Raw genomic sequence first — 26,848 nt, forward strand, 5'->3', positions numbered from 1 at the left:
GCTTTGCTCTGCTCGTCTACCGCACCTGCGGGCTTTGCTCTGCTCGTCTACCGCACCTGCGGGCTTTGCTCTGCTCGTCTACCGCACCTGCGGGCTTTGCTCTGCTCGTCTACCGCACCTGCGGGCTTTGCTCTGCTCGTCTACCGCACCTGCGGGTTTTGCTCTGCTCGTCTACCGCACCTGCGGGTTTTGCTCTGCTCGTCTACCGCACCTGCGGGTTTTGCTCTGCTCGTCTACCGCACCTGCGGGTTTTGCTCTGCTCGTCTACCGCACCTGCGGGTTTTGCTCTGCTCGTCTACCGCACCTACGGGTTTTGCTCTGCTCGTCTACCGCACCTGCGGGTTTTGCTCTGCTCGTCTACCGCACCTGCGGGTTTTGCTCTGCTCTGCTCGTCTACCGCACCTGCCGGTTTTGCTCTGCTCTGCTCGTCTACCGCACCTGCCGGTTTTGCTCTGCTCTGCTCGTCTACCGCACCTGCCGGTTTTGCTCTGCTCTGCTTTTCTACCGCACCTGCGGGTTTTGCTCTGCTCTGCCTGTCTACCGCACCTGCGGGTTTTGCTCTGCTTTGCTTGTCTACCGCACCTGCGGGTTTTGCTCTGCTCTGCTTGTCTACCGCACCTGCGGGTTTTGCTCTGCTCTGCTTGTCTACCGCACCTGCGGGTTTTGCTCTGCTCTGCTTGTCTACCGCACCTGCGGGTTTTGCTCTGCTCTGCTTGTTTACCGCACCTGTGGGTTTTGCTCTACTTGTCTACCGCACCTGCGGGTTTTGCTCTGCTTGTCTACTGCACCTACGGCTCCGTTCCTGTACCCCAATCTGTACTGGTCCCTATCCTGCCTGCGTTCCTACCTGCCAGTACCCACCTGTCTGCATGCCAGCCATGCTGGCCAGTGCCCACCTGACTGCATGCCAGCCGTGCCTGCCAGTGCCCACCTGTCTGCATACCAGCCGTGCCTGCCAGTACCCACCTGTCTATATGCCAGTCTAACCTGCCTGTTCCTGCATTCCCCGGTGTGGGTCAACAGCTGTGACCGGGGTCTGACCTGGAGTAGCACCTAATCCCTCTGCTCGCTTTCTTCCTGGTTCACGGAGTCGACTGAGCCGCCGTGCGACCTTGGTTGGACCGGGTTGATACTTAGTCAGGCCCCTCCAGGTACTCCTTGGTTCATGGTCCAGTGGGATCACTAACCACGCTCTCGCCAGTCAGTCCGGGCGCGAGAGTAACAATTTGTATCCCTTTCCTGTGTTATACAGTTCAACTACCTTTTCCCGTAAATCAGTTGACAATTCTTTTGCTTTCCCCATGACTCACAATCCAGAAACGTCAGTGGCTGGATGAAAGATGCAAGAGTCTGTCTGGATCCCAGAAACTCACTCAGCTTTTATGCACACGCACTGATTATACGCAAACAGGTCACAGGTGAGGATGTTACCTTTAGTAGCCATTCAAACCCATTTGTGTCAAATTCTGTACAGGTTATCAGGCCAAAATCACCAGGGTATGTGAACTTTTGATCAGGGTCATTTGGATGTTTTTGGTTGTCATTAAGATTTAAAAAGAGAAAACACAGTAGTTTGACAATAAATGGCTTCACCCAACCAATAACCATGAGTGGAGAAAAAGGTTTTTTGTTATCATTCATATTCTCTGAAACAAGGACAAGAAAGGAAGAATTCTGTCGGGGTATGTAAACCTTTGAGCACAGCTGTGTGTGTGTGTGTGTGTGTGTGTGTGTGTGTGTGTGTGTGTGTGTGTGTATTGAGTGCGGTGTGTGTGTGGTGTATTGAGTGTGGTGTGTGTGTGTGTGTGTATTGAGTGTGTGCAAATCTACGGAAAAAACTTCAAGACCCTTCCCCATGCCAAAAAAGAAATCCCAAGTGTACACAAGTTTTTCGGGGTTCTGATCCCAGAAATTCTCTGCTGGATCAGTAAGAGAAATATTAAAAACCTGGGTCCATTACTGCTGTGGGATTTGCAGAAAACGTTTAAATGCTCAACAAAGAGATCAACTCAATTAATATTTCCAAGTGTTTTGTTTCTTGTGGGGTTTTTTTTGTTTGTTTTTTTAACTGGAAGGCATCTTCTAAAAGAAATCTCTTGATTAAAAATTTTGGCCCAAGACAAAGTAATAAATCCAATGTTTTATTTGCGACGGAAAACAGACGCTGTTAAGCAAAAAAAATGTGTGCTGGAAATACAATGTTGATCCTAATGTTTTTACGGTGTATTGCTTTTACAGTGTATTTGTAGCTTGATATGCTGTGGATTTATAAAAAAAACACTAATTTCCATCCAAATTTTCGTGTGGAATCAGACTCACTAAGCGACATGTCCTTTTCTTGCCTTTGAGGCTAGTTTCTCATTATTCACAAATTAAAATCAAAGAGAGGCAGTTTATGAGTGCCCTGTCACGTGGATTTTAGCATGGAATGCTCATCAAAATCCATGTGTGAACATTAGCGTTGAGCAAGCATGCTCGTTTAACACTTGAAACGAGCATGCTCAAGTGCTCGCCGAGTATGTGACACATGTAGGGATTGCTTGTTTGTTAGGCAGCTGCGACACATGCAGGGATTGCCTAACAGCTGCGGCAGATCAAACCTAGATGCCGAGCACGCCATAAACACTCAGCGAGCACCCGAGTGTGTTCGTTTAAAGGGTTAAACAAGCACACTCGCTCAACACTAGTGAACATATCTTTTTAATGATATTATGTACATAAGGAAGGAGAATAGGTAGATGGAATTCTCTGCAGATTCATTGTGTAATTTATAGCTATCTGAGTTCTGTTTTTCTGATACACAGCTTGAAAAGGTTCTGCAGTGTATAAATATATAAATGGAGAAGGTTTTAAAAGAAAAACAATACTAACTCCTTCAAGCTGCCACTACTCCAGGCCTGACTTGTTTCCATTTACTTCTGTGCAGCTAATCATTGGCTTCATGGCGGAACCATGTCGTCAAAGTATATGACCGCTGCAGGCAATGATCGCGCACCTTCTAAGCATGTGACTACAATTGCCAATCATTGGCCTCAGTGGTGATACTGCATCATCTAAGCATGTGACTACTATTGCCAATCATTGGCCTCAGTGGTGATACTGCACCATCTAAGCATGTTACTACAATTGCCAATCATTGGCCTCAGTGGTGATACTGTACCATCTAAGCATGTGACTACAATTGCCAATCATTGGCCCCAGTGGTGATACTGCATCATCTAAGCATGTGACTACTATTGCCAATCATTGGCCTCAGTGGTGATACTGCACCATCTAAGCAGGTTACTACAATTGCCAATCATTGGCCTCAGTGGTGATACTGTACCATCTAAGCATGTGACTACTATTGCCAAACATTGGCCTCAGTGGTGATACTGCACCATCTAAGCATGTTACTACAATTGCCAATCATTGGCCTCAGTGGTGATACTGCACCATCTAAGCATGTGACTACTATTGCCAAACATTGGCCTCAGTGGTGATACTGCACCATCTAAGCATGTTACTACAATTGCCAATCATTGGCCTCAGTGGTGATACTGCACCTTCTAAGCATGTGACTACAATTGCCAATCATTGGCCCCAGTGGTGATACTGCACCATCTAAGCATGTGACTACTATTGCCAATCATTGGCCTCAGTGGTGATACTGCACCATCTAAGCATGTTACTACAATTGCCAATCATTGGCCTCAGTGGTGATACTGCACCATCTAAGCATGTGACTACAATTGCCAATCATTGGCCCCAGTGGTGATACTGCACCATCTAAGCATGTGACTACTATTGCCAATCATTGGCCTCAGCGGTGATACTGCACCATCTAAGCATGTGACTACAATTGCCAATCATTGGCCTCAGCGGTGATACTGCACCATCTAAGCATGTGACTACTATTGCCAATCATTGGCCTCAGCGGTGATACTGCACCATCTAAGCATGTGACTACTATTGCCAATCATTGGCCTCAGCGGTGATACTGCACCATCTAAGCATGTGACTACTATTGCCAATCATTGGCCTCAGCGGTGATACTGCACCATCTAAGCATCTATTATAATGTTCCTCTGACTGTTCCAGTCCTGGTTTTGGCTTACAAATACTGATGTAAAATACTGACCAAATACTGAACGTGTGAATGTGGCCGAACGGTGATATCTCTAATGCCAGTGATTGGCAGCAATAGTCACACAATTAGAAGACGTGATCAGCTGCGTAGAAGAGAACTGAGTCAAGCAATGCTGGAGTAAGGGCGCAAGAATCACATTTTGTAATACAAAACCCAGCATTTGCCATGCTGATAAAAATCAGCACTCCATTGATTCCAAATTTATTTTGACCCATTAATTGAACCAATCAGATCTCCCCCCTCTCATGTGATGTGTAAAGGTCAATGCTAATGCCAATAAGATACAACTAACTCCACTTTGTCTTTCCACTTATTTAAATACAGGGAACCTGCCAAACTTTAAACCTCCGAAATCATTGATATGACCGTTTAGCCATTTATTAAACAATAAGCCCATCGATCACTTCATGACTCCAAATGATGCTTTATTTAGCAAGAAATCATGTTTTGAAATTCAATCTGGAGGTGCACTGGGGTGCGATGATGCACTTACAGCTCCCTCAGCGTTACGCTGTATGCCTAAACTAGCAGCACCCTCCTTTGGTGGACTGACGGAACGTTTTTTTTCTGGTACAAGGCCATTGACCTGTCAATCAATCAACCAGGGAAGGATGCTGCTAGTTTAGGCATACAGCGCAACACTGAGGAGCTGTAAGTGCATCATCATGCCCCAATGCACTTCCAGATGGAACTTCAAAACAAGGAATACTTTGTGATCATAAAGGGATCAATTTGCTTATTTTTTAAAGGACCATACAGTCATATCAATGGTTTTTTCATGGTGGAGGGGAAGTAACATTTCTCACAGGTAAGATTTAGTGGTTTGACAATATAATGGATGCCATTTATAAGGTTTCAAAGTGGACAAGTGGTGATAATGTAAAGGTGGGCCCCCCGATAGACATGTACCATGCTCATGTCCTTACACAATATCAGAAAGCTTTCCATAAGTCAACAGGTGATACAACCAGGAGCCACATGTGGTCCCTAGGTGATCATCTCATGGCCACCAATGACGTATTTATATTCATGCAAGCTTACTAATCACATGCACAGGAAAAGCAATGGTAAATGGTTAGCAAACTTACATGACACTGCGATATGGCACATAGGGATCACCAGTGAAGAGACGGCAAAGAAACAGAAAAGAAGTATTATGATCAGAACCTGGGTCATTAAAGCATCAGTCATCAGTGTCAGGGCTCCTTCACATTTACTTTAGAAAATGAAGCAAGGAAAAAACACAAGACAAAGTACAAAAAGGGGTAGAATTAACACTTCCAGAATGAAAATGTAAACTTTGACTTAGGAAGGAGCCCTGGAAAAAGTGAGTGCAAGTCTACAAGCTCTTCTCCAGTTAAAAATGAAAAATTCACAGGGTTCATAGAAACTACATGTAAGGACGTCTCTAATCGTGCTGCAGGCAACTGTAATCATTGCCTATGATAGTAAAGCCGCAGACTGGTCCCCACTTGCTCATATTATACTCAACAACCCTCCCCACTTTATAAGCCAACAAGACCCATCTGGAAACAGACAATATACTGTTTCCTTGAGTAAAATATTCTAAATCATTTCTCTCAGCAGAGAGGAAGTAAAGGGCCGCAGGAACTCAATTCTCCTCCTTTTCTATCCCATATGGACGTAAAAAGAAGTGTGTAAGCAGCGAGACAATGATGCTAAACAGCAGAGAGGAATAGGAATTTTATTTCACCCTGTGAAGTTTTCAGGTGGATTACTGGAGATAAGCTTCAAAAACAGAAGACGTAGAAGGTGATTTTAAAACTCCTGCTTTACTTTTTGCAGAAGAGGGAAGCTCGCTTTCATCTGTAAGCCGGCCTTTCATGACTTTCAGCGATAACAAAGCGAGCCGAGTTACTACTACCGTACTGCATGACTTTGAGGACAATGGTTTCCTTGGTAAGAGACTCATTTCTATTTAATGCTCTTAAGTAAACTTTTGAAATGAAGCAAAATGTTGTAATTCTTCCTTGGTAGATATCGGACACCATTCCCCAAACAGCAGACACAACTCTGTAATTATAGAGGACACAACTCTACTGCAGCTCACTGCTGCCATCCTGTGGCTCCTGTGCTCACTGCATAGACTGCAATGGCCATAAAAAATCCACTATGTATATAAAGTATATGTGTGTGTGAGTGATAGATATATAATATATCTATATCTCCACACATCCATACATATATACACACACACATCATAATTCTATATGAAAAATGAAACAAACAAAATCACTCTATTAGGACAATGTGACAATGTAACTATAACCTATGTAATTAAAAAGAGAGGAAATGTCACTTTAGTAAAAAGAACCTACAGTGATGCTCACCATTGGCACCCCTTCATTTTTTTAAAGACTGTACAATATCTTAATATCTTCAGAAATAAATGGAAATGTACCAAAGTTATATCCTCAGGATTGTTTAATGAGTGGTCCAAAGTAATACAACAATAAAACAATGAAATTGCAACATGGAAGTTGAAAAACAAAGAATAAACAGAATAAACAGTATGTGCAGCAATAAAGGCACCCCCAATTAATACTTGGTTGCACTCTCTTTGGCATTGCTGACAGTCTCCATACATTTCTTGTAGCCATCTATAAGCTTCTTGCACTTCTCAGCTGGAATTTTCTCCTACTCTTTCTTTGCAGTTTGTCCAAGCTCTTGAATGTTTGCAGGATTTTTTTCCCAATGGCTGATTTCAGCTCACCCCAAAGATGTTCAATGGGATTGAGGTCAGGACTCATTGCTGGCCATTTAAAACAGTCCATTTTTTCTTTTTCAACCATTTGTGTACTTTTGGATGTGTGCTTCAGTCATTGTCTTGCTGGAGGACCCATAATCTTCGACTAAAACCAAGTTTTCTTACACTGGGTAGGACAATTTGCTCTAAAATCTCTTGATAATTCTCTGATTTCATGATTCCTGTGATACGGTCAAGGCCTCTAGTGCCAGACGCAGCAAAGCAACCCCACAGCATTATGGATCTGTTTAACTGTTGGTAAGTAGTGATGAGCATGCTTGTTGTACGAGATTTACGAGCATGCTCGGGTGGTTTTTCCAAGTATCTTCGGCATGCTCGAATGTTATGTTTGAGTCACTCCGTGTGCATGATTTGCAACTGGTTGACAGCTTTAATACATGTGAGGAATGCCTGTTTGATGGCATTTCTCGCATATATTATAAAGCTGTCAAACAGTCGGAAATCAGGCACACACAGTGACTCAAACATAACATTTCGAGCACTGAAAGGGTTAACAGGACACGCTCGGTCATCACTATTGGTAAGGTGTTCTTTTCCTTAAAAGCTTCATTGCACCGTCTATAAACAAACTGTTGCTTTGCATTGCCCAAAAGCTCTATTTTTGTTTCATCTGTCCACAGGACATTTTCCCAGAAGGATTGTAGTTTATCAAGGTACTCTTTGGCAAAGATCAGTTGTTCCTTTTTACGTCTTTTCTTCAGCAATGGTTTCTGCCTTGGCCTTTGCCCATAAAGCTCAGCTTGGTTTAGTGTGTGGCTATGGTACTTGTTGAAACCATGACCTCAGACTGTCCCAGGTTAGTCTTCAGGTCTTTGGATGTTTGACGTGGTATTTTTTCCACCATTCGGACCAACCTTGAAGACCTCTATTGTCAATTTTCCTCTTTCCTCCACGTCCAGGGAGGTTTGTGACGGTTCCATACTTGGCAAACTTCTTAATAACATTGGGCACTGTTGAAACTGATTATATCAAGGTCTTTGGAGATGACCTTATACCTTTTGGAAGTCTTGTGTTTGCTAATAATAGCAGTTCTGATGTCCTCAGACAGCTCCTTTGTCTTCACCATTGTGACAAAGGAACAAGGCCTACCATGTGGCTTTTTAAAACTCAGAAGTCATAATTCATTGGCTAATTCATGTCACATGGGCACCGACAATCACAGGTGAATCTCTTTTGTGATTTACCACAGGCGAGTCAAAATGTGCTTCCATACTAAATTAATGTAAAGGGTGCCAATACCAGTGACACAGCAAACTTTAGGTTTTTCTATTTTTCTCCTCCCATTGTTTTTCATTTTAAATTATTGTTTATCATTTGCTCTTTTGTATTTAATACGAATGCGCGATACAAAAAAACTTTTCACTTGATCCATTTTTTTCAGGAGATATTTCACATTACCACCCATCACATTATCACACATTTTTTACCCATTTCAGCCCATTTGGAAACTTGTTCCTGGTTTTCAAAACATTATATGGTGAAATGGACGGTGCCATTCAAAACAACTTGTCCTGCAAAAAACGAGTCAATGTGGATGGAAGAATAAAAAAAGGTGTTGGCTCTTAGGCTATGTTCACACCTTGCACTTTTGCTGCGCTTTTTATGCAAATTAAAAGCTGCTTTTTACAGTACCAGCAAAAGCTATGAGATTTCAGAAATCTCATGCAGACGTTTGTTATTTTTTTCCTGACTGAATTGGTAAACTGCTGCTTTTATTTTTTTAAAATCTGCAGCATGTCACTTCTTTCAGCAATTTTGCAATGTTTATTCACCCATAGAAAGCAATGAGCAAGTGCAAAAACAGCAGCCAAAACCGTTGCCATCAGTTTCTGCAAAGTTTTTAGTGAAAAAAAAAAACAGGTATGTTAAACCCATTTATTTTTGTGATTTTCCAAAAGTTTAAATGAAGTCCTGGTGTCCTCTCCTGAGAATGGCAGTTAGGATTAGGACAGTTTAAATATAATAGTGATATGTGGGAAGGTAAACAATGTCCGACCAATGTGTGAAATTAAACAGTGCCCCACCAACACTATTCACTGCCAATGTCTATTCCTGACCAATTAAACTCCCCCCCCTGACTTTTCATGAACTCATATAAACTTTTTGGTTCAGAATAGTCACTAATTTTTTCAGACATAAAAATCTTTTTCCACTAAATAATTTGATCAAATTGCCCTTTTTTCCAAAAATCTCTGAACAAACACAAAGTTGAAATGTCAAGACTGGGCTAAAAAAAATATCTGAAGACACATTTTTTAAAGACTCTTGATTAGTGTTGAGCATTCCGATACTGTAATATCGGGTATCGGCCGATATTCGCGGTATCGGAATTCCGATACTTAATTCCGATACTTTTACAATATCGAATACCGGAATCGGAAGTTCCCATAATGCCTGCGCCCTGCCGTGTCTCTGAAGGATGACAAGCTGGATGGCAGCGCTCAGCTGCGATCCAGCCTGTCATCAGAATGCCATCCTAGCGTGAGAGAACTCTCCTGATTGTTTAAAAGCCGGCGGGCGGTAAAAAGCCGCCGGCTTTTAAACAATCACACAGCCCCATACTGCTTCCCCGCAGCCTCCCACCCCAATCCTCCGCTCCCCCCATCCTGATCGTAAGTTAGGACTGGGCGGGGAGCATAGCACCAAGGAGCGGGGAGCGAAGGACCCGGGCGGGGAAGCCGGCAGTGAAAAGACTTCACCGCCGGCTTTCCCGTTCTGTGCTGCCCTTTCCCGCCGGTTATTTCAAATGAACAGCTGAGGTATCAGGTGATGCCGATCAGCTGTTCATTTGAAGTAGCCGCGGTGCCCTCAGAGGGTTCATGTGAGTTCATGCTTGACTGCATTGCATGAACTCACATGAACTTTCCCACGGCCACACAGGTCAGCCTCACCTCCCAGACCGGTCATGATTGGTGTGTGTGGGTGTCTGTGCGATGTGTGCGGTGTGTGTGCGGTGTCTGTGAGTGTGCGCGGTGTCTGTGCGATGTGTGCGCGGTGTCTGTGCGTGTGTGCGTGCAGGCAAACATAGGCCGATGTGACACTACTACTCCCATCGGCCTATGTCTGTCCCCCGTCCACTTGTGCCAGCAGGATCAGCTTCATGGGAGCAGTAGTTCCCATCAGCCTGATCCTGCTATTTAAACTACCCCATATGTTATTTTGGCCCTATACATGTTTTATTTTTTTAGGCCCCCATATTTTTTTTTTTGTTTTTGGTCCCCAATAAATTTTAAATACATGTCATTGGTGGCCAGTGGTTACCTACAATAAATTAGTTTATACATTACCTGTCCCCGCCGATCGCCACCTAAAATAAAGTAAAAAATAAAAAAATACACCTATACTCACCTAGACACCTAATTCCCCGAAGCCATCGATCTCCTGTAATAAAATATAAAATAATAAACCACAACCTTATCCTTACCCCTCCGTAGTAGTCCACGAGTGTCCCACGATGATTTCCAGTTTAGAGCAGCCACATAGAATGTGACCGCTCTGAACCGCCGCCGCCGCCGCTAGAATGACGGGGCTGTAAAGCAGCTTCGTCATTGCATAAGCGGGTTCGCCGGAATTCAGGCAGCGCTGCTCCGGTTAGCTGCTTTACGGCCCCGCTGTACCGTGAGAAATTCCCACGGTACAGCAGTGCCGTAAAGGAGGTCTCCGGAGCTGCGCTGACTGAATGCACTCTGGTGACCTCAGTCAGTGGCTCCCGCTGCCGGGAGCGGACCTGTTCCCGGCAGCGTGAGCTTACAGCAGCCATGCACAGCTGTCACCATCTCCAGATGTGACAGCTGTGGATGGGAGATCAGCGCAGGAACGTGGACAGGTAACTATTTTTTATTTTAGTAAAATAAGAATTAAATAAAATGGTGTGTTTTATTTCAAATAAATTATTTTTTTCTGGGTGTAGTGTGTGTTTTTTATTTTTAACACTTTGTAGGTTAGTAATGGGGGTGTCTTACAGACGCCCATCATTACTAACCTGGGCTTCATGGCAGCTGGCGCTGACATGAACCCCACCACTATTACCCCCTGCCACCGCACCAGGGCAGCGTGGAAGAGCGAGGCTAAGTGCCAGAATTGGCGCATCCTATGGATGCGCCATTTCAGGGGCGGCTGACGGCTGGTGTTTCTAGCCTGGGAGGGGGCCAATATTCATGGCACCCTTCCTGGGCTATTAATATCAGCCCCCAGCTGTCTGCCTAGCCTTTGCTAGCTATTAAAATAGGGGGGACCCCACGTCATTTTTTTGGGGTGTCCCCCATTTTAATAGCTAGTAAAGGCTAGGTATTCAGCTGGGGGCTGATATCAGTAGCCTGGGAAGCTCCGTGGGTATTACCCCCTTCCCAGGCTTCAAACATCTGCCCCAGCCGTCTGCTTAACCTCCGCTAGAGCCTAAAATTATGGGGGATCCCACGCCAATTTTATTTTTAATAAATCCTTTATTTTAACACTAAATGACAAGTACAGTAATCAACACTATCACTGTACTTCATATATATGTGACTGACATGTTTCTATCTATCTAATCTATGTGTGAAGCTCTATTCTGTCTGTTATAAATTGTCGGGTACAGATGCTGAATTGCCGGCCGGCTTTTTTAAAGAGACGGTGCATGAAAACACTATTATTTTTTTTAATAAATCCTTTACACTAAATGACAAGTACAGTAATCAACACTGTCACTGTACTTCATACATATGTGACTGACATGTTTCTATCTATCTAATCTATGTGTGAAGCTCTATTCTTTCTGTTGTAAATTGTCGGGTACCGGTGTATGCCGCTGCTGAATTGCCGGCTTTTCGCGTAATACTTTCTACATTATTCTTAGTTGTTTTACTTCATGTAGAATTAACCTACAAGGAAAGAAAGGGTTTATTTTCATTCCGATATATGTGTCCCATTGACTTGCATTGGTTTCCGGTATCGGAATCGGCGATATCCGATACTTTTTGGGTATCGGCCCGATCCAATCCGATACGATATTTCCGGATATCGGAAGGTATCGCTCAACACTACTCTTGATGGAGTAGAAGGATGGGCCATGGCTGGATCAGTAAAGGGCACAGACCTCCACTTTGACTCAGATGCCAGCAAGGTGGAGGTGGGCACTGCTATCGGCTGCTATTATTACAGATCAGCTAGTTGGACCTTTTTCGGGCTGAAGATAAACTTAAATTCAACTTGCAAACCTACTGCCAGTTTTTAGAAGATACTTTTGGCCCCTCTTAAATAGGAGATTTACTGTGAAGGAGGAGAACAGTCAGCTCTCTGAATAGTGTCTGGGAAGCTGTGGTTGGTGCTGCCCAAAAAGCTGATCATCAACAGATTAAGAAACTGACAGACTCCATGGATGGCATTTACCATTGTTGGTGAAAACAAGGTCAAGGATATTTTTTTGTTGTTGTTTTAATGTTAGAAATGTATTTTTGCACATTGAGTTGTTTGGTTATTATTCTCATTTTAACAGATGAAAATAAACATTTCAGATGCAAATTTTTCATTTTTCACTTAGTGCCATAAGAATTCTGCACACTAATAGTTGCCCAATAATTCTGCACACACGGATATTATCCTAAGAAAGACTAAAACCTCACTTTTACTTTCTTAAATATTCAGGTTTATTAACCTATTGGATTGACCGACAGCTCTGTAGTTGTTCAATAATAAAAATAATCATAAAAAATTAAAATTGCTTAAAAATTGTGCTCACAGTGTAAAAGGGGCATTTGGGTTACAATAAGTCATCAACCATCCACAGAATAAGTGACAACTTGTAGATCAGTAGTGGTCTGACCAATGAGACCCCACTAAATCGCCAGAATGGACCACTTATGTCCCCATTTTTTTACATGCTAATTGTCTTTTCAGAGAGGAAGAGGACTAGAACTCTATAGCGCTACCTGTTGGAAGCAGCAATCCTACAAGTCACTATGGACCCTTTAACGAGCCTTGCAATATGTTTTCCTTACAGAAATCCACAAAGGCTGCAGACTTTCCATTTGGCTTGAATACAGTGATCCACAAATGTCATCCACATGCAGGAGAAGGTGGTCCACACATTACTTGCCCTGTGGCGATGATGATCATTTTGCAGCAATTCCATTATTTTTCTGCATGGATTTCGCTTTTTGAATTGAGTAGGGTGAAAGCTGTAGACTTCGTGAGCACCAGCCATTGAAATTCCAACAGGCCGGACACTTCTCTCCTCTGACCTCATCTGTCGGAGAAGTCAGGAGGCCCCCATACTCATTAAATAGTCGCTCAGTCCTGCCAAAATCTGCAGGTTCAGCCAACTTTTATCGAATATATATGTTGGACTTTAATCTACCTAGGTGACTGTGAAAGCAGTTTTAAAGGAGTATTCCCAGCCTACAAGGTCCTATCCCAATATGCAGTAGGTGTAGTAATATTAATATTAGCAAATACCTCCAATTAGAAATGTAGTATAGTTCTTCTGATTCGCCATGTCCCTTACCCCATGTGCAGGACATTGCAGTAGCTTAGATATCCATGGTTATGACCACTCATATAGTGACAGGTAGTTTGTTAGTGGTCGTAACCATGGATATCTAAGGTACTGCAATGCCCTGCACATGGGGTAAGCAACATAGCGAATCAGAAGAACTATACTACATTTCTAATTTGAGGGATTTGCTAATGTTATTATTATTAAACCTACTGCATATTGGGATAGGATCTTGGAGATAGGAATACCCCTTTAATGACAGGTTGATCACGGGATAACTTATACAGGTCTACAGTGAGCAGTGTCCTTACTGGCAAAATGTTTTGGTGCTCCTACAGATATTGGTGTTGCCCCAGAATCGTCTCAGTCATGCAGGATTATTATTTCACCCCAAGCATTTGTGTAGTAACCCGTAACACCAGTAAATCTTTCCATATATCCGGCCTTCACCATAACTAGATAAGCCATTCTTACCTTTGTATATATTTAACGTGATGTTCCGGACGGCTACTCGCACCATGTGCTCCGGGTGGTTAAAGAACTTAATGGCTTCAGTGTAAAGAGCAAAATCATTGGTGTGCTGGAGAGGAAAAAGAAAATATTACTACATCGCAGATGGCTCAACGAACATTCAGGAACTCAACATGTTGAGAAATCTAACTACACTGTGTTCCAAATTATTATGCAAATAATATTTTCTCAGATTTTCCCAAATTACCTATATGAATTGCAGTCATTGTAATTTTCCAGTCAAATAACTATTAGAGTACAATTGAAAGGTTTTTGTACAAACTGCCTATGATAACAGTATATTTTAAAAAAAATAAAAACTCAAACTGCACTCAAAATGCATGTTCCAAGTTATTATGCACAGCAGAGTTTTCAACCTTTTCATTTTAATAAAGAACAAAAAAATAGTCATTTTTGAAATTATAAGCATTAGCAGGTTATTACAAACTGAAATCAAACAGTTTTCAACTCAAAACTTTATTCTAGGTGATGTAACATTTGCACATAGGACCCCTTGTTCGAAAGGAGCTTCTGAACTCTCTCGTCCATTGAATTTGTCAGGTTTTGGATGGTTTCTGCTTCAATTGTTTTGCATGAGGACAGAATACCCTCCCAGAGCTGTTGCTTAGATGTGAACTGCCTCCCGCCATCATAGACACTCCTTTTGATGATGCTCCAGAGGTTCTCAATGGGGTTGAGGTCAGGGGAGCATGGGTGCCACACCATAAGTTTGTCCCCTTTTATGCCCATAGCAGCCAGAGATGCAGATGTGTTATGTGCAGCATGAGACGGGGCATTATCATGCATGAAATGATCTCGATGGTCCAGATGGATGGTTGATGGACACCGATGCATTTTGAGTGCAGTTTGAGTTTTTTATTTTTTTAAAAATATACTGTTATCATAGGCAGTTTGTACAAAAACCTTTCAATTGTACTCTAATAGTTATTTGACTGGAAAATTACAATGACTGCAATTCATATAGGTAATTTGGGAAAATCTGAGAAAATATTATTTGCATAATAATTTGGAACACAGTGTAGAAGAAGAATAATGTAAATCATTAAAAAATAATTTTAAAAAATATACGTTGGACATGATAAAAAAAAAAAGAAGCAAGCGTGCAATTAGTCTTGTGTTCTTACAGCTCCTATATGGACTAATAAAAAGCCATGGTAACAGACAACAAAATGTAGTCTGACCAGGCAGCCATATTCATTGACATCTGTGCCCTACTTCATCGCTGCATATTACAATACTCTTGTGTAATTGTCATTTGTGAAATTGTTGTGTTTTTTTTTCTGTTTTGCTTTGTTTTGTTTTTTTACACCAGGTCCACAAGCTTTTTGAAAAGTGGGTGAGGCTTAGAGGAAAGGGGCCAGGCCTCACATGACCCAACAAATTCATTATGATTCATGTAAAAAAAAGTAGCCTAAAATATTGCATATCTGTACTTCATGATTGGAGTACACTTCTGTCTCCAACATTGGGCTGTTGAAAGATGCGCCAAAGTCGTGAACAGGTGCAGAGCTCTTAACAAGCTTGGCACATTTTGCACCAGAGGACTCTGTCAGGAGGGGAATGCAAAATCTAGATGAAATGGCCCCTATGTTGTCTTATATATATATACATATATACAGTGCCTACAAGTAGTATTCAACCCCCTGCAGATTTAGCTGGTTGACACATGCGGAATTAACTTGGCATTGTGACATTTGTACTGTAGATCAGCCTGGAAGTGGGAAATGCACTGCAGCAAATTTTGTTTTTGTTTTTGTTTTTTAAAACGTAAAAAGTTCATTCAGAGTGTCATTTATTATTCAACCCCTCAAACCACAAGAATTCTGTTTGGTCCCCCTAAAGTATTAAGAAGTAGTTCAGGCACCAAGAATAATGAGCTTCACATGTGTGGATTAAAGATCTCTTTTGCCAGCCTTTTCTGACTATTTAAGACCCTCCCCAAACTTGTGAACAGCACTCAGACATGGTCAACATGGGAAAGACAAAGGAGCATTCCAAGGCCATCAGAGACAAGATCGTGGAGGGTCACAAGGCTGGCAAGGGGTACAAAACCCTTTCCAAGGAGTTGGGCCTACCTGTCTCCACTGTTGGGAGCATCATCCGTAAGTGGAAGGCTTATGGAACTACTGTTAGCCTTCCACGGCCTGGACAGCCTTTGAAAGTGTCCTCCCGTGCCGAGGCCAGGCTTGTCCGAAGAGTCAAGGCTAACCCAAGGACAACAAGGAAGGAGCTCCGGGAAGATCTCATGGCAGTGGGGACATTGGTTTCAGTCAATACCATAAGTAACGTACTCCACCGCAATGGTCTCCGTTCCAGACGAGCCTGTATGGTACCTTTACTTTCAAAGCGTCATGTCAAGGCTCGTCTACAGTTTGCTCATGATCACTTGGAGGACTCTGAGACAGACTGGTTCAAGGTTCTATGGTCTGATGAGACCAAGATCGAGATCTTTGGTGCCAACCACACACGTGACGTTTGGAGACTGGATGGCACTGCATACGACCCCAAGAATACCATCCCTACAGTCAAGCATGGTGGTGGCAGCATCATGCTGTGGGGCTGTTTCTCAGCCAAGGGGCCTGGCCATCTGGTCCGCATCCGTGGGAAGATGGATAGCACGGCCTACTTGGAGATTTTGGCCAAGAACCTCCACTCCTCCATCAAGGATCTTAAGATGGGTCGTAATTTCATCTTCCAACAAGACAACGACCCAAAGCACACAGCCAAGAAAACCAAGGCCTGGTTCAAGAGGGAAAAAGACAAGGTGTTGGAGTGGCCTAGTCAGTCTCCTGACCTTAACCCAATTGAAAACTTGTGGAAGGAGCTCAAGAATAAAGTCCCACATGAGACACCCAAAGAACCTAGATAACTTGGAGAAGATCTGCATGGAGGAGTGGGCCAAGATAACTCCACAGACCTGTGCCGGCCTGATCAGGTCTTATAAAAGACGATTATTAGCTGTAATTGCAAACAAGGGTTATTCCACAAAATATTAAACATAGGGGTTGTATAATAATTGACCCACACTTTTATGTTTAAAATGTAATAAAATTCAACTGAGCAACATAACTTTTTGGTTTGTAAGATTTATGCTTCTGTTCATAAAACCTACTCTCGTTTGCAGTTTGAAGGCTCTAACTTATTTGCATCTTATCAAACCAGCTAAATCTGCAGGGGGTTGAATACTACTTGTAGGCACTGTATATATATATATATATATATATATAAAGACAACATAATAAATATTATATTAATATATATATTATATATACACACACACATATATATAATATTGTGTTGTCTTTTTATATTATAATATATACACATATATATAATATATTATATATATCTATAATATAACCAGCGATGTGTCCCTCTGTCTGAAGCCTCGATAGACTGCGCAAGCGCGACACGCCTGCATAGTCTGGACCCCACAGAAGCACGCATCCCCATCCTAAACGAGGATGTGGATTGTGGGGCTGGAGATCGCAGTATGCGCAAGCACTGAACGCATACCGCGATCTACGGCACCATAACAACTTACCTATCCGGGAGGCCAGTTGCCGAGGCATCTCTTCGAGCATAAGGCCGGGATCCATCGTCGGTACCGGCACATGTGCAGAGCACGCTTCCGGCGCCGTTTTATTGAAAACACATTGCAAGTGTGTCTTCAATAGACACATTGAAGACACACTTGAGGTGTCTTCAACAAAATGGCGCCAGAAAGCGCGGACTGCGCAGGCGCTGATCCGGCTTCACAGTTCTCCCCCGCCCTCTCCTGACATCACTAATAATTTAAATATGTAAAGTACCACCACACTTTGCCGCCATTTTAAAGACAGGAGATTTCTGCGTCACACAGCGCCTCCAGACTCTATAAAAAAAAACAACACATTTTGTACTATATATAGATATATACACTGCTGAAAAAAATAAAGGGAACACTCAAATAACACATCCTAGATCTGAATGAATGAAATATTCTCATTCAATACTTTGTTCTGTACAAAGTTGAATGTGCTGACAACAAAATCACACAAAAATCATCAATGGAAATCAAATTTATTAACCAATGGAGGCCTGGATTTGGAGTCACCCCCAAAATTAAAGTGGAAAAACACACTACAGGCTGATCCAACTTTGATGTAATGTCCTTAAAACAAGTCAAAATGAGGCTCAGTATTGTGTGTGGCCTCCACGTGCTTGTATGACCTCCCTACAACGCCTGGGCATGCTCCTGATGAGGTTGCGGATGGTCTCCTGTGGGATCTCCTCCCAGGCCTGGACTAAAGTATCCGCCAACTCCTGGACAGTCTGTGGTGCAACGTGACGTTGGTGGATGGAGCGAGACATGATGTCCCAGATGTGCTCAATCGGATTCAGGTCTGGGGAAAGGGCGGGCCAATCCATAGCTTCAATGCCTTCATCTTGCAGGAACTGCTGACACACTCCAGCCACATGAGGTCTGGCATTGTCCTGCATTAGGAGGAACCAATGGCCAACCGCACCAGCATATGGTCTCACAAGGGGTCTGAGGATCTCATCTCGGTACCTAATGGCAGTCAGGCTACCTCTGGCGAGCACATGGAGGGCTGTGCAGCCCTCCAAAGAAATGCCACCCCACACCATTACTGACCCACTGCCAAACCGGTCATGCTGAAGGATGTTGCAGGCAGCAGATCGCTCTCCACGGCGTCTCCAGACTCTGTCACGTCTGTCACATGTGCTCAGTGTGAACCTGCTTTCATCTGTGAAGAGCACAGGGCGCCAGTGGCGACTTTGACAATCCTGGTGTTCTGTGGCCAATGCCAAGTGTCCTGCATGGTGTTGGGCTGTGAGCACAACCCCCATCTGTGGACGTCGGGCCCTCATACCACCCTCATGGAGTTGGTTTCTAACCGTTTGTGCAGACACATGCACATTTGTGGCCTGCTGGGGGTCATTTTGCAGGGATCTGGCAGTGCTCCTCCTGCTCCTCCTCGCACAAAGGAGGAGGTAGCGGTCCTGCTGCTGGGTTGTTGCCCTCCTACGGCCCCCTCCACGTCTCCTGGTAGCGCCTCCAGCCTCTGGACACTACACTGACAGACACAGCAAACCTTCTTGCCACAGCTCGCATTGATGTGCCATCCTGGATGAGTTGCACTACCTGAGCAACTTCTGTGGGTTGTAGAGTCCGTCTCATGCCACACGAGTGTGAAATCACAACCAACATTCAAAAGTGACCAAAACATCAGTCAGAAAGCATTGGTACTGAGATGTGGTCTGTGGTCCCCACCTGCAGAACCCCTCCTTTATTGAGTGTGTCTTGATAATTGCCAATAATTTCCATCTATTGTCTATTCCATTTGCACAACAGCATGTGAAATTGATTGTCAATCAGTGTTGCTTCCTAAGTGGACAATTTGATTTCACAGAAGTTTGATTTACTCGGAGTTATATTCTGTTGTTTAAGTGTTACCTTTATTTTTTTGAGCAGTGTATATTACACATACAGTACAGACCAAAAGTTTGGACACACCTTCTCATTTAAAGATTTTTCTGTATTTTCATTACTTTGAATATTGTACATTCACACTGAAGGCATCAAAACTATGAATTAACACATGTGGAATTATATACTTAACAAAAAAGTGTGAAACAACTGAAAATATGTCTTATATTCTAGGTTCTTCAAAGTAGCCACCTTTTGCTTTGATAACTGCTTTGCACATTCTTGGCATTCTCTTGATGAGCTTCAAGAGGTAGTCACCGGAAATGGTCTTCCAACAATCTTGAAGGAGTTCCCAGAGATGCTTAGCACTTGTTGGCCCTTTTGCCTTCACTCTGCGGTCCAGCTCACCCCAAACCATCTCGATTGGGTTCAGGTCTGGTGACTGTGGAGGCCAGGTCATCTGGCGTAGCACCCCATCACTCTCTTTCTTGGTCAAATAGCCCTTACACAGCCTGGATGTGTGTTTGGGGTCATTGTCCTGTTGAAAAATAAATGATGGTCCAACTAAACGCAAACCGGATGGAATAGCATGCCGCTGCAAGATGTTGTGGTAGCCATGCTGGTTCAGTTTGCCTTCAATTTTGAATAAATCCCCAACAGTGTCACCAGCAAAGCACCCCCACACCATCACACCTCCTCCTCCATGCTTCACGGTGGGAACCAGGCATGTAGAGTCCATCCGTTCACCTTTTCTGCGTCGCACAAAGACACGGTGGTTGGAACCAAAGATCTCAAATTTGGACTCATCAGACCAAAGCACAGATTTCCACTGGTCTAATGTCCATTCCTTGTGTTCTTTAGCCCAAACAAGTCTCTTCTGCTTGTTGTCTGTCCTTAGCAGTGGTTTCCTAGCAGCTATTTTACCATGAAGGCCTGCTGCACAAAGTCTCCTCCTAACAGTTGTTGAAGAGATGTGTCTGCTGCTAGAACTCTGTGTGGCATTGACCTGGTCTCTAATCTGAGCTGCTGTTAACCTGTGATTTCTGAGGCTGGTGACTCGGATAAACTTATCCTCAGAAGCAGAGGTGACTCTTGGTCTTCCTTTCCTGGGGCGGTCCTCATGTGAGCCAGTTTCTTTGTAGCGCTTGATGATTTTTGCAACTGAACTTGGGGACACTTTCAAAGTTTGCCCAATTTTTCAGACTGACTGACCTTCATTTCTTAAAATAATGATGGCCACTCGTTTTTCTTTACTTAGATTTTGTATTATGGCAAGAAAAAAGTAGCTAACAGTCTATTCAGTAGAACTATCAGCTGTGTATCCACCAGACTTCTGCACAACACAACTGATGGTCTCAACCCCATTTATAAGGCAAGAAATCCCACTTATTAAACCTGACAGGGCACACCTGTGAAGTGAAAACCATTTCCGGTGACTACCTCTTGAAGCTCATCAAGAGAATGCCAAGAGTGTGCAAAGCAGTCATCAAAGCAAAAGGTGGCTACTTTGAAGAACCTAGAATATAAGACATATTTTCAGTTGTTTCACACTTTTTTGTTAAGTATATAATTCCACATGTGTTAATTCATAGTTTTGATGCCTTCAGTGTGAATGTACAATTTTCATAGTCGTGAAAATACAGAAAAATCTTTAAATGAGAAGGTGTGTCCAAACTTTTGGTCTGTACTGTATATCTATATATATCTAAAGAAGATACTATATACAAATATACATATATATATCTACTATATAGAACAGTCATCAGAGTTCTCCAACACAGTCAGTGGAGCAATCCCGCACAAAATACGTCAGCGGAGCAATCGCGCACAAAATACGTCAGCAGAGCAATCGCGCACAAAATACGTCAGCGGAGCAATCGCGCACAAAATACGTCAGCGGAGCAATCGCGCACAAAATACGTCAGCGGAGCAATCGCGCACAAAATACGTCAGCGGAGCAATCGCGCACAAAATACGTCAGCGGAGCAATCGCGCACAAAATACGTCAGCGGAGCAATCGCGCACAAAATACGTCAGCGGAGCAATCGCGCACAAAATACGTCAGCGGAGCAATCGCGCACAAAATACGTCAGCGGAGCAATCCAGCCACTTTCTACTGAATAGGATGGGAGCACAGCATGGCAGCAGCACACGACAGGATGGGGGCGCAGCATGGCAGCAGCACACGACAGGATGGGGGCGCAGCATGGCAGCAGCACACGACAGGATGGGGGCGCAGCATGGCAGCAGCACACGACAGGATGGGGGCGCAGGATGGGAGCAGCACACGACAGGATGGGGGCGCAGCATGGCAGCAGCACACGACAGGATGGGGGCGCAGCATGGCAGCAGCACACAACAGGATGGGGGCGCAGCATGGCAGCAGCACACAACAGGATGGGGGCGCAGCATGGCAGCAGCACACGACAGGATGGGGGCGCAGCATGGCAGCAGCACACGACAGGATGGGGGCGCAGCATGGCAGCAGCACACGACAGGATGGGGGCGCAGCATGGCAGCAGCACACGACAGGATGGGGGCGCAGGATGGGAGCAGCACACGACAGGATGGGGGCGCAGGATGGGAGCAGCACACGACAGGATGGGGGCAGCACATGACAAGATGGTGGTGGTTATAGTCTGGATTTTTTTTTCTTAAAGGAGATTGGATTAAAAAAAAATAGTAAAGATCAAGATTTGAATAAAATTCAAAGAGATGGGGATTTGAGTTCTTGAGTCCACAATGCGGAAAATAAGAACTTGCTGCCCTCTTGTGGTGACGAGTTGTAATTCAGGCAGTAACAACTAACAAAGTCCATGTAATTACTAATAAAACACGAACAATAGAAATGCAGTCCACAAATAAAAAATACAAGGCAGACCTCTAGAAGCATACTGGTATGGCCATTGGCGGGTGGGCATAGTTGGCCGTGTGGTTTAACTCTTACTGCGTTACGCGGAGCTCCAGCCGGTGAATATTCCTACATAATTATTGTACAATCACCATGAAACATTATTTACATGCAGGAACTACTTCTTTTTCTTTAAGCAGTAGAAAGGGGTTCATTTACTGCGGTGCTACTCACCTCATTGTAAAAGAAATGGACAGTATGGCTGTTGAGCTTTACGGAGAGTGTTTTCAGGAAGCAGATATAATAACCCATAATCTCCTCGTCAGAAAAATCAAACTTGTGGACAATGATGGAATTCACATGATTGTTAGACAGCAGATAATCTGGTGGCAGAAAGAGAGAGGGAAGAGTTAATATCAATTTATTGGAGGGTCAATAACACTAAACAGCAGAGGAATCGTGTCTGTAGCAAGGCTGTGCTGGCAACTTCCATGTCCTCAGCGTTCAGTCTAAAAATGTTCTGTGATGCTGAAATTAAATGTGAGCTACACTTTGTGGAGTTAGGAGCAGATTTATTAACCCCATCTGATTGATAGACAGCATAGACTTGGACTAGACAATCTTAAAATGCATCACAATTATCACAGTGGCTCATCTTGGATAATTTTTAGACTGTCTGGTCTAAGTTTACACTACCCTATTAGTTGGCTTCTTTTTATGCAATTTTTATTTTTATTTTTTTTTTCAAGGGTAAGGGCGCTTCTGGTGCTTAAGAGGTCCTGTGAAGAATGTCGAGACGTCAAGTGAGTCTTAGTAACTAGGCCTTGCACAACATCATCATCATCACAACATCTTAAAGTTGCAAATTCTAATAAATTCCATTGGCACCCAGGATGCCGGGCAGAGGATACCGGAAGCAGAAGTATAGACTGGCTATTTATTTTTCTTACTAATTTAGCACCATTAATTCCCCAACGCTTTACAGACATTATCATCACTGTCCCCATTGGGGCTCACAATCTAGATTCCCTATCAGTATGTCTTTGGAGTGTGGGAGGAAACCGGAGAACCCGGAGGAAACTCACGCAAACACGGGGAGAACATACAAACTCCTTGCAGATGTTGTCCTTGGTGAGATTTGAAACCAGAACCCCAGTGCTGCAAGTCTGCAGTGCTAACCACTGAGCCACCGTGCTAGGACAGAGGACTGGACTGCTGCAAAGCAAATCGGATTGCTCAGGTCTAGTACACACACAATTCACCTGGTTGTCCCAGTAATTGTTGGTTAGAAAATGTGGGGGACCTTGGAGAGAAGACAGCTGGTTATCACTACTCTCATCTTCTCTCATTTCAGCCACTCAACACTCAATGAGCACCATTGTCACAAGATTGCAGGTATGCGTTGACAGGAGGCGGCTGCTTATGGGTCTAGCCAGCGTTTCCCAAACACTGCTCCTCACGGCCCCCAACCCATCATGTTTTCAGGATTTCCTTAAGCCCCTGTCTCACATAGCGAGATCGCTGCTGTGTCACGGTTTTGGTGACGCAACAGCGACCTCTTCAGCGATGTCGCTATGTGTGACACTTTGCAACGATCAGGCCCCTGCTGTGAGGTCGCTGATCGCTGCAAAGTGTCCTAGACCATTTTTTGGTCGTTGCCCTCCCGCTGGTCAGCACACATCGCTGTGTGTGACCAGCGATCAGGCTGGTAACCATGGTAAACATCGGGTTACTAGGGGCACACGCGCACCTAGTAACCCGTTGTTTATCATGGTTACGAGCCTGCTAAAGTGAGCGGTAACCTCCCGCTCACTGTAGCAGAGTGGTAACCATGATAAACAACGGGTTACTAGGTGAGCGTGTGCCCCTAGTAACCTGATGTTTACCATGGTTACCAGCCTGCTCCTGCTTCAGCAAGCTGGTAACCAGGAGCAGGACATCGTGGAAAGATTCTTTCCACGATGTCGCTGCTCCCCTGATCGCTGGTGAGCCTGCCTGTATGACAGCTCACCAGCGACCACATAGCGACGCAGCAATGATCCCCGACAGGTCGTATCGTTGTTGGGATCGTTGCAGCGTCGCTAAGTGTGAAGGGGCCCTTAGTATTGCACAGCTTTGAGATCTTGTGGAAATTTATGATACCTTGATGATACTTCCATCACCTGTGCAATACTAAGGAAATCCTGAAAATATGATGGGTTGGGGGCCTTGAGGACTGGAGTTTGGGAAACACTGCTTTAGAACCTTCAATCCAAAGAAGATTAAACATAAACAAAATAAAAAAGGAAAATGCAAAACTTAAGAAATTAAAAAATTGACATAAAAACCCATCCTGGCTGTTTTTAACTAATAAGACACGAAAATTATATACAGTATATAAGAAAAAAAAAAAACAACATAAAATTGCTCTATGCAAGGAAACAGTGAAATGTCATTTAATTGTTAAAATGTGGGGAAAAAAAGGCAAAACAAAGTAAAGGTTGCAGGTTACTGGGGTCTCATTTGTCTCAAAGGAATAAGGATGTGACATCCTGCTACATTTAAGTGTCATAGACAATCACTGATCATTGGTCACATCACGAAAAAGGACAAATCACCAATGTAACTTATTATGTCATCACACAGCAATTAAAACATTTAGGCTATGTTCACACATCATGTTTTTTTCAGCGTTTTTTTATGCAGTTTTTTATGAAAATTTTCAGCTGCCTTTTGCAGTACCAGCAAAGTCTATGAAAAGACAGAATTCTCTGTTCACACTTTTTTTTTGTTCAGGATTTTGTGCATTACATGTTTTCTTTGGAAAATAGAGCTTGTCACTTCTTTCAGCGTTTTTTCACCCATAGGAAGTAATGGGTGGTGAAAAAAAAAACTAAAAAAAAAAAAACCATCAACATTTGTATCAGCGTTTTTGATGCCAAAATAGAATGAGGTTTTTTTTTCCCAGAACGTTATGTACATGCATAAGAAGAGACAGAAGGACAGTGGAAAAAAATGCATCAAAAAGCACCAAACTGCAAGAAAAATCCTGAATAAAATGCCCTTGAAGATCAGGTTTTGCTGCAGAAAATTGACACCAAAAAAAACATGTGTGAACATAGCCTTAGGCCGCTTTCACACATCTGACATTCAAATTACAGACCGCAATGTTCGGACTGGTGGGGGTCTCTTGACCCAAACATAACAGCCTTATATGTGCCTACAAGACTGTTGTGTTCTGGTCCGGAGACTCGCAGGCGATTTGGATGTTGGGATCTGTATTTGGACCATGAACATTCGACGAGTGAAATTGGCCGGAGCAGCAGGAAAACACTATGGTCTACGGTGCGAGCGTGCTGCTGGTCCGACCTGTCAATCTTCAGGAGCGCACCACCCCCTGGAGCAGTGATATTTTTGCATTCACCATGACATGCCCTCCAATATTTCCGCCTTTCGTGTTTTAAATGCAGACAGTACAATCATAATACACAATATTTCATTGTGAAAAAAGCAGCTTACATAAAGATGTTTCGTGATTTATGTTCTCAAACAACATGTTCAGGGTCTGAAGAAGCTGCCCGCACACGTAACGGCCGGATTTTTGCCGCAGAATGTTCAAGAAGAAGACGAACATGTTTTTCTCCAGAAAGAAGCTGCAACATAAAAGGTTTACAAATAAGTAACTTGTAGTGTGCACGCTGGCAGAAAAACTGCTCAGGTCGTAGCGGGGTTAGGAAATGTCCTATGGATTGGTGATTACAGCTGCCAACTCGTAGGATGTGCCATGAAAAAGAGAAGATAGAAAAATGCAAATGGCGCCATTTATTCTCTAGATTGGCGAGTGCAAGTGGTCAGACCCCAGGTACTCAGGTATTGATAGTTGATATATAGACAGTCAGAACACCCAGATAATGGGAAGTGGTTTACTAAAATTAGCGAAAAATGTGTGTGGCCAATAGGATACTCCACTGATTAAGTCTGGGAAAACAATAATGACTTCAGTAAAGAGACTGCTAATCCCACGTTACTAGCCCACCGTTTTAAAATATTAAATAAAATGAATAAATTGAATCTGGTCATGAAAAAACCATAGCGTTATCGATGATGGTGGTGCCCACCCGCAGCCATGGCGCACTTACTCAAACACGGAGCTGTCATTCTGGTCTCCCCAGATAAGGATCTCGGTGATGGAACGGATGGTCTCCACCAGTAGATTGCGGTTCAGGTCGGTGACTGTAGTGTTCTTGGTTAACACATGATACATATACCTAGAAAACAAAAAATAAGACAGATGGTAAGATGTGAATCATCAGACACAGAACGGTCATCTCTAGTATCTCCATGTGTTATGGCCTCTGTGCATTGTGTATGCACAGTCCACGGCCTCCAGTCACCTGCAGGGACATAATGAGAGTCCTCATAGCCTCGGTAAGGCGGGTAGCTCAGTACCTTTTTTCCTGTACAATGTATGGAATCACAGACTGCTGCATTATCTCAAGCAGAAGCCTACAGCAAAAGAAAGTATATACCAGGAGATATATACTACATTCGCCTTTAAAAAAAAAAAAAGGAATCTGTAGCCAGCATGATGAACAGGCAGAGACCCCAATTCCAGCATTGTATCACTTACTGGGATGCTTGCTTTCATCTTGATACAATCCCTGTTT

General features: G+C 43.5%; 1 protein-coding gene across 9 annotated transcripts in view; it reads right to left on the reverse strand.

Annotated features, from left to right (window-relative positions):
* Positions 1-26,848, reverse strand: part of CLEC16A (C-type lectin domain containing 16A) — a 293,814-nt gene that overhangs the window by 254,425 nt on the left and 12,541 nt on the right. For all 9 annotated transcript variants that reach the window (XM_073647735.1, XM_073647726.1, XM_073647727.1 and 6 more), the window contains exons 2-5: positions 26,321-26,449; positions 25,701-25,834; positions 22,437-22,585; positions 13,864-13,969 (exon numbers count right to left, since the gene is read on the reverse strand). In XM_073647735.1, coding sequence (XP_073503836.1) covers positions 13,864-13,969; positions 22,437-22,585; positions 25,701-25,834; positions 26,321-26,449 — 518 coding nt within the window. The remainder of the gene's footprint in view (positions 1-13,863; positions 13,970-22,436; positions 22,586-25,700; positions 25,835-26,320; positions 26,450-26,848) is intronic.

Source organism: Phyllobates terribilis, unplaced genomic scaffold (assembly GCF_046119375.1).
Source record: "Phyllobates terribilis strain yellow unplaced genomic scaffold, ASM4611937v1 Scaffold_9__5_contigs__length_417890890, whole genome shotgun sequence".
Lineage (NCBI taxonomy): Eukaryota > Metazoa > Chordata > Amphibia > Anura > Dendrobatidae > Phyllobates > Phyllobates terribilis.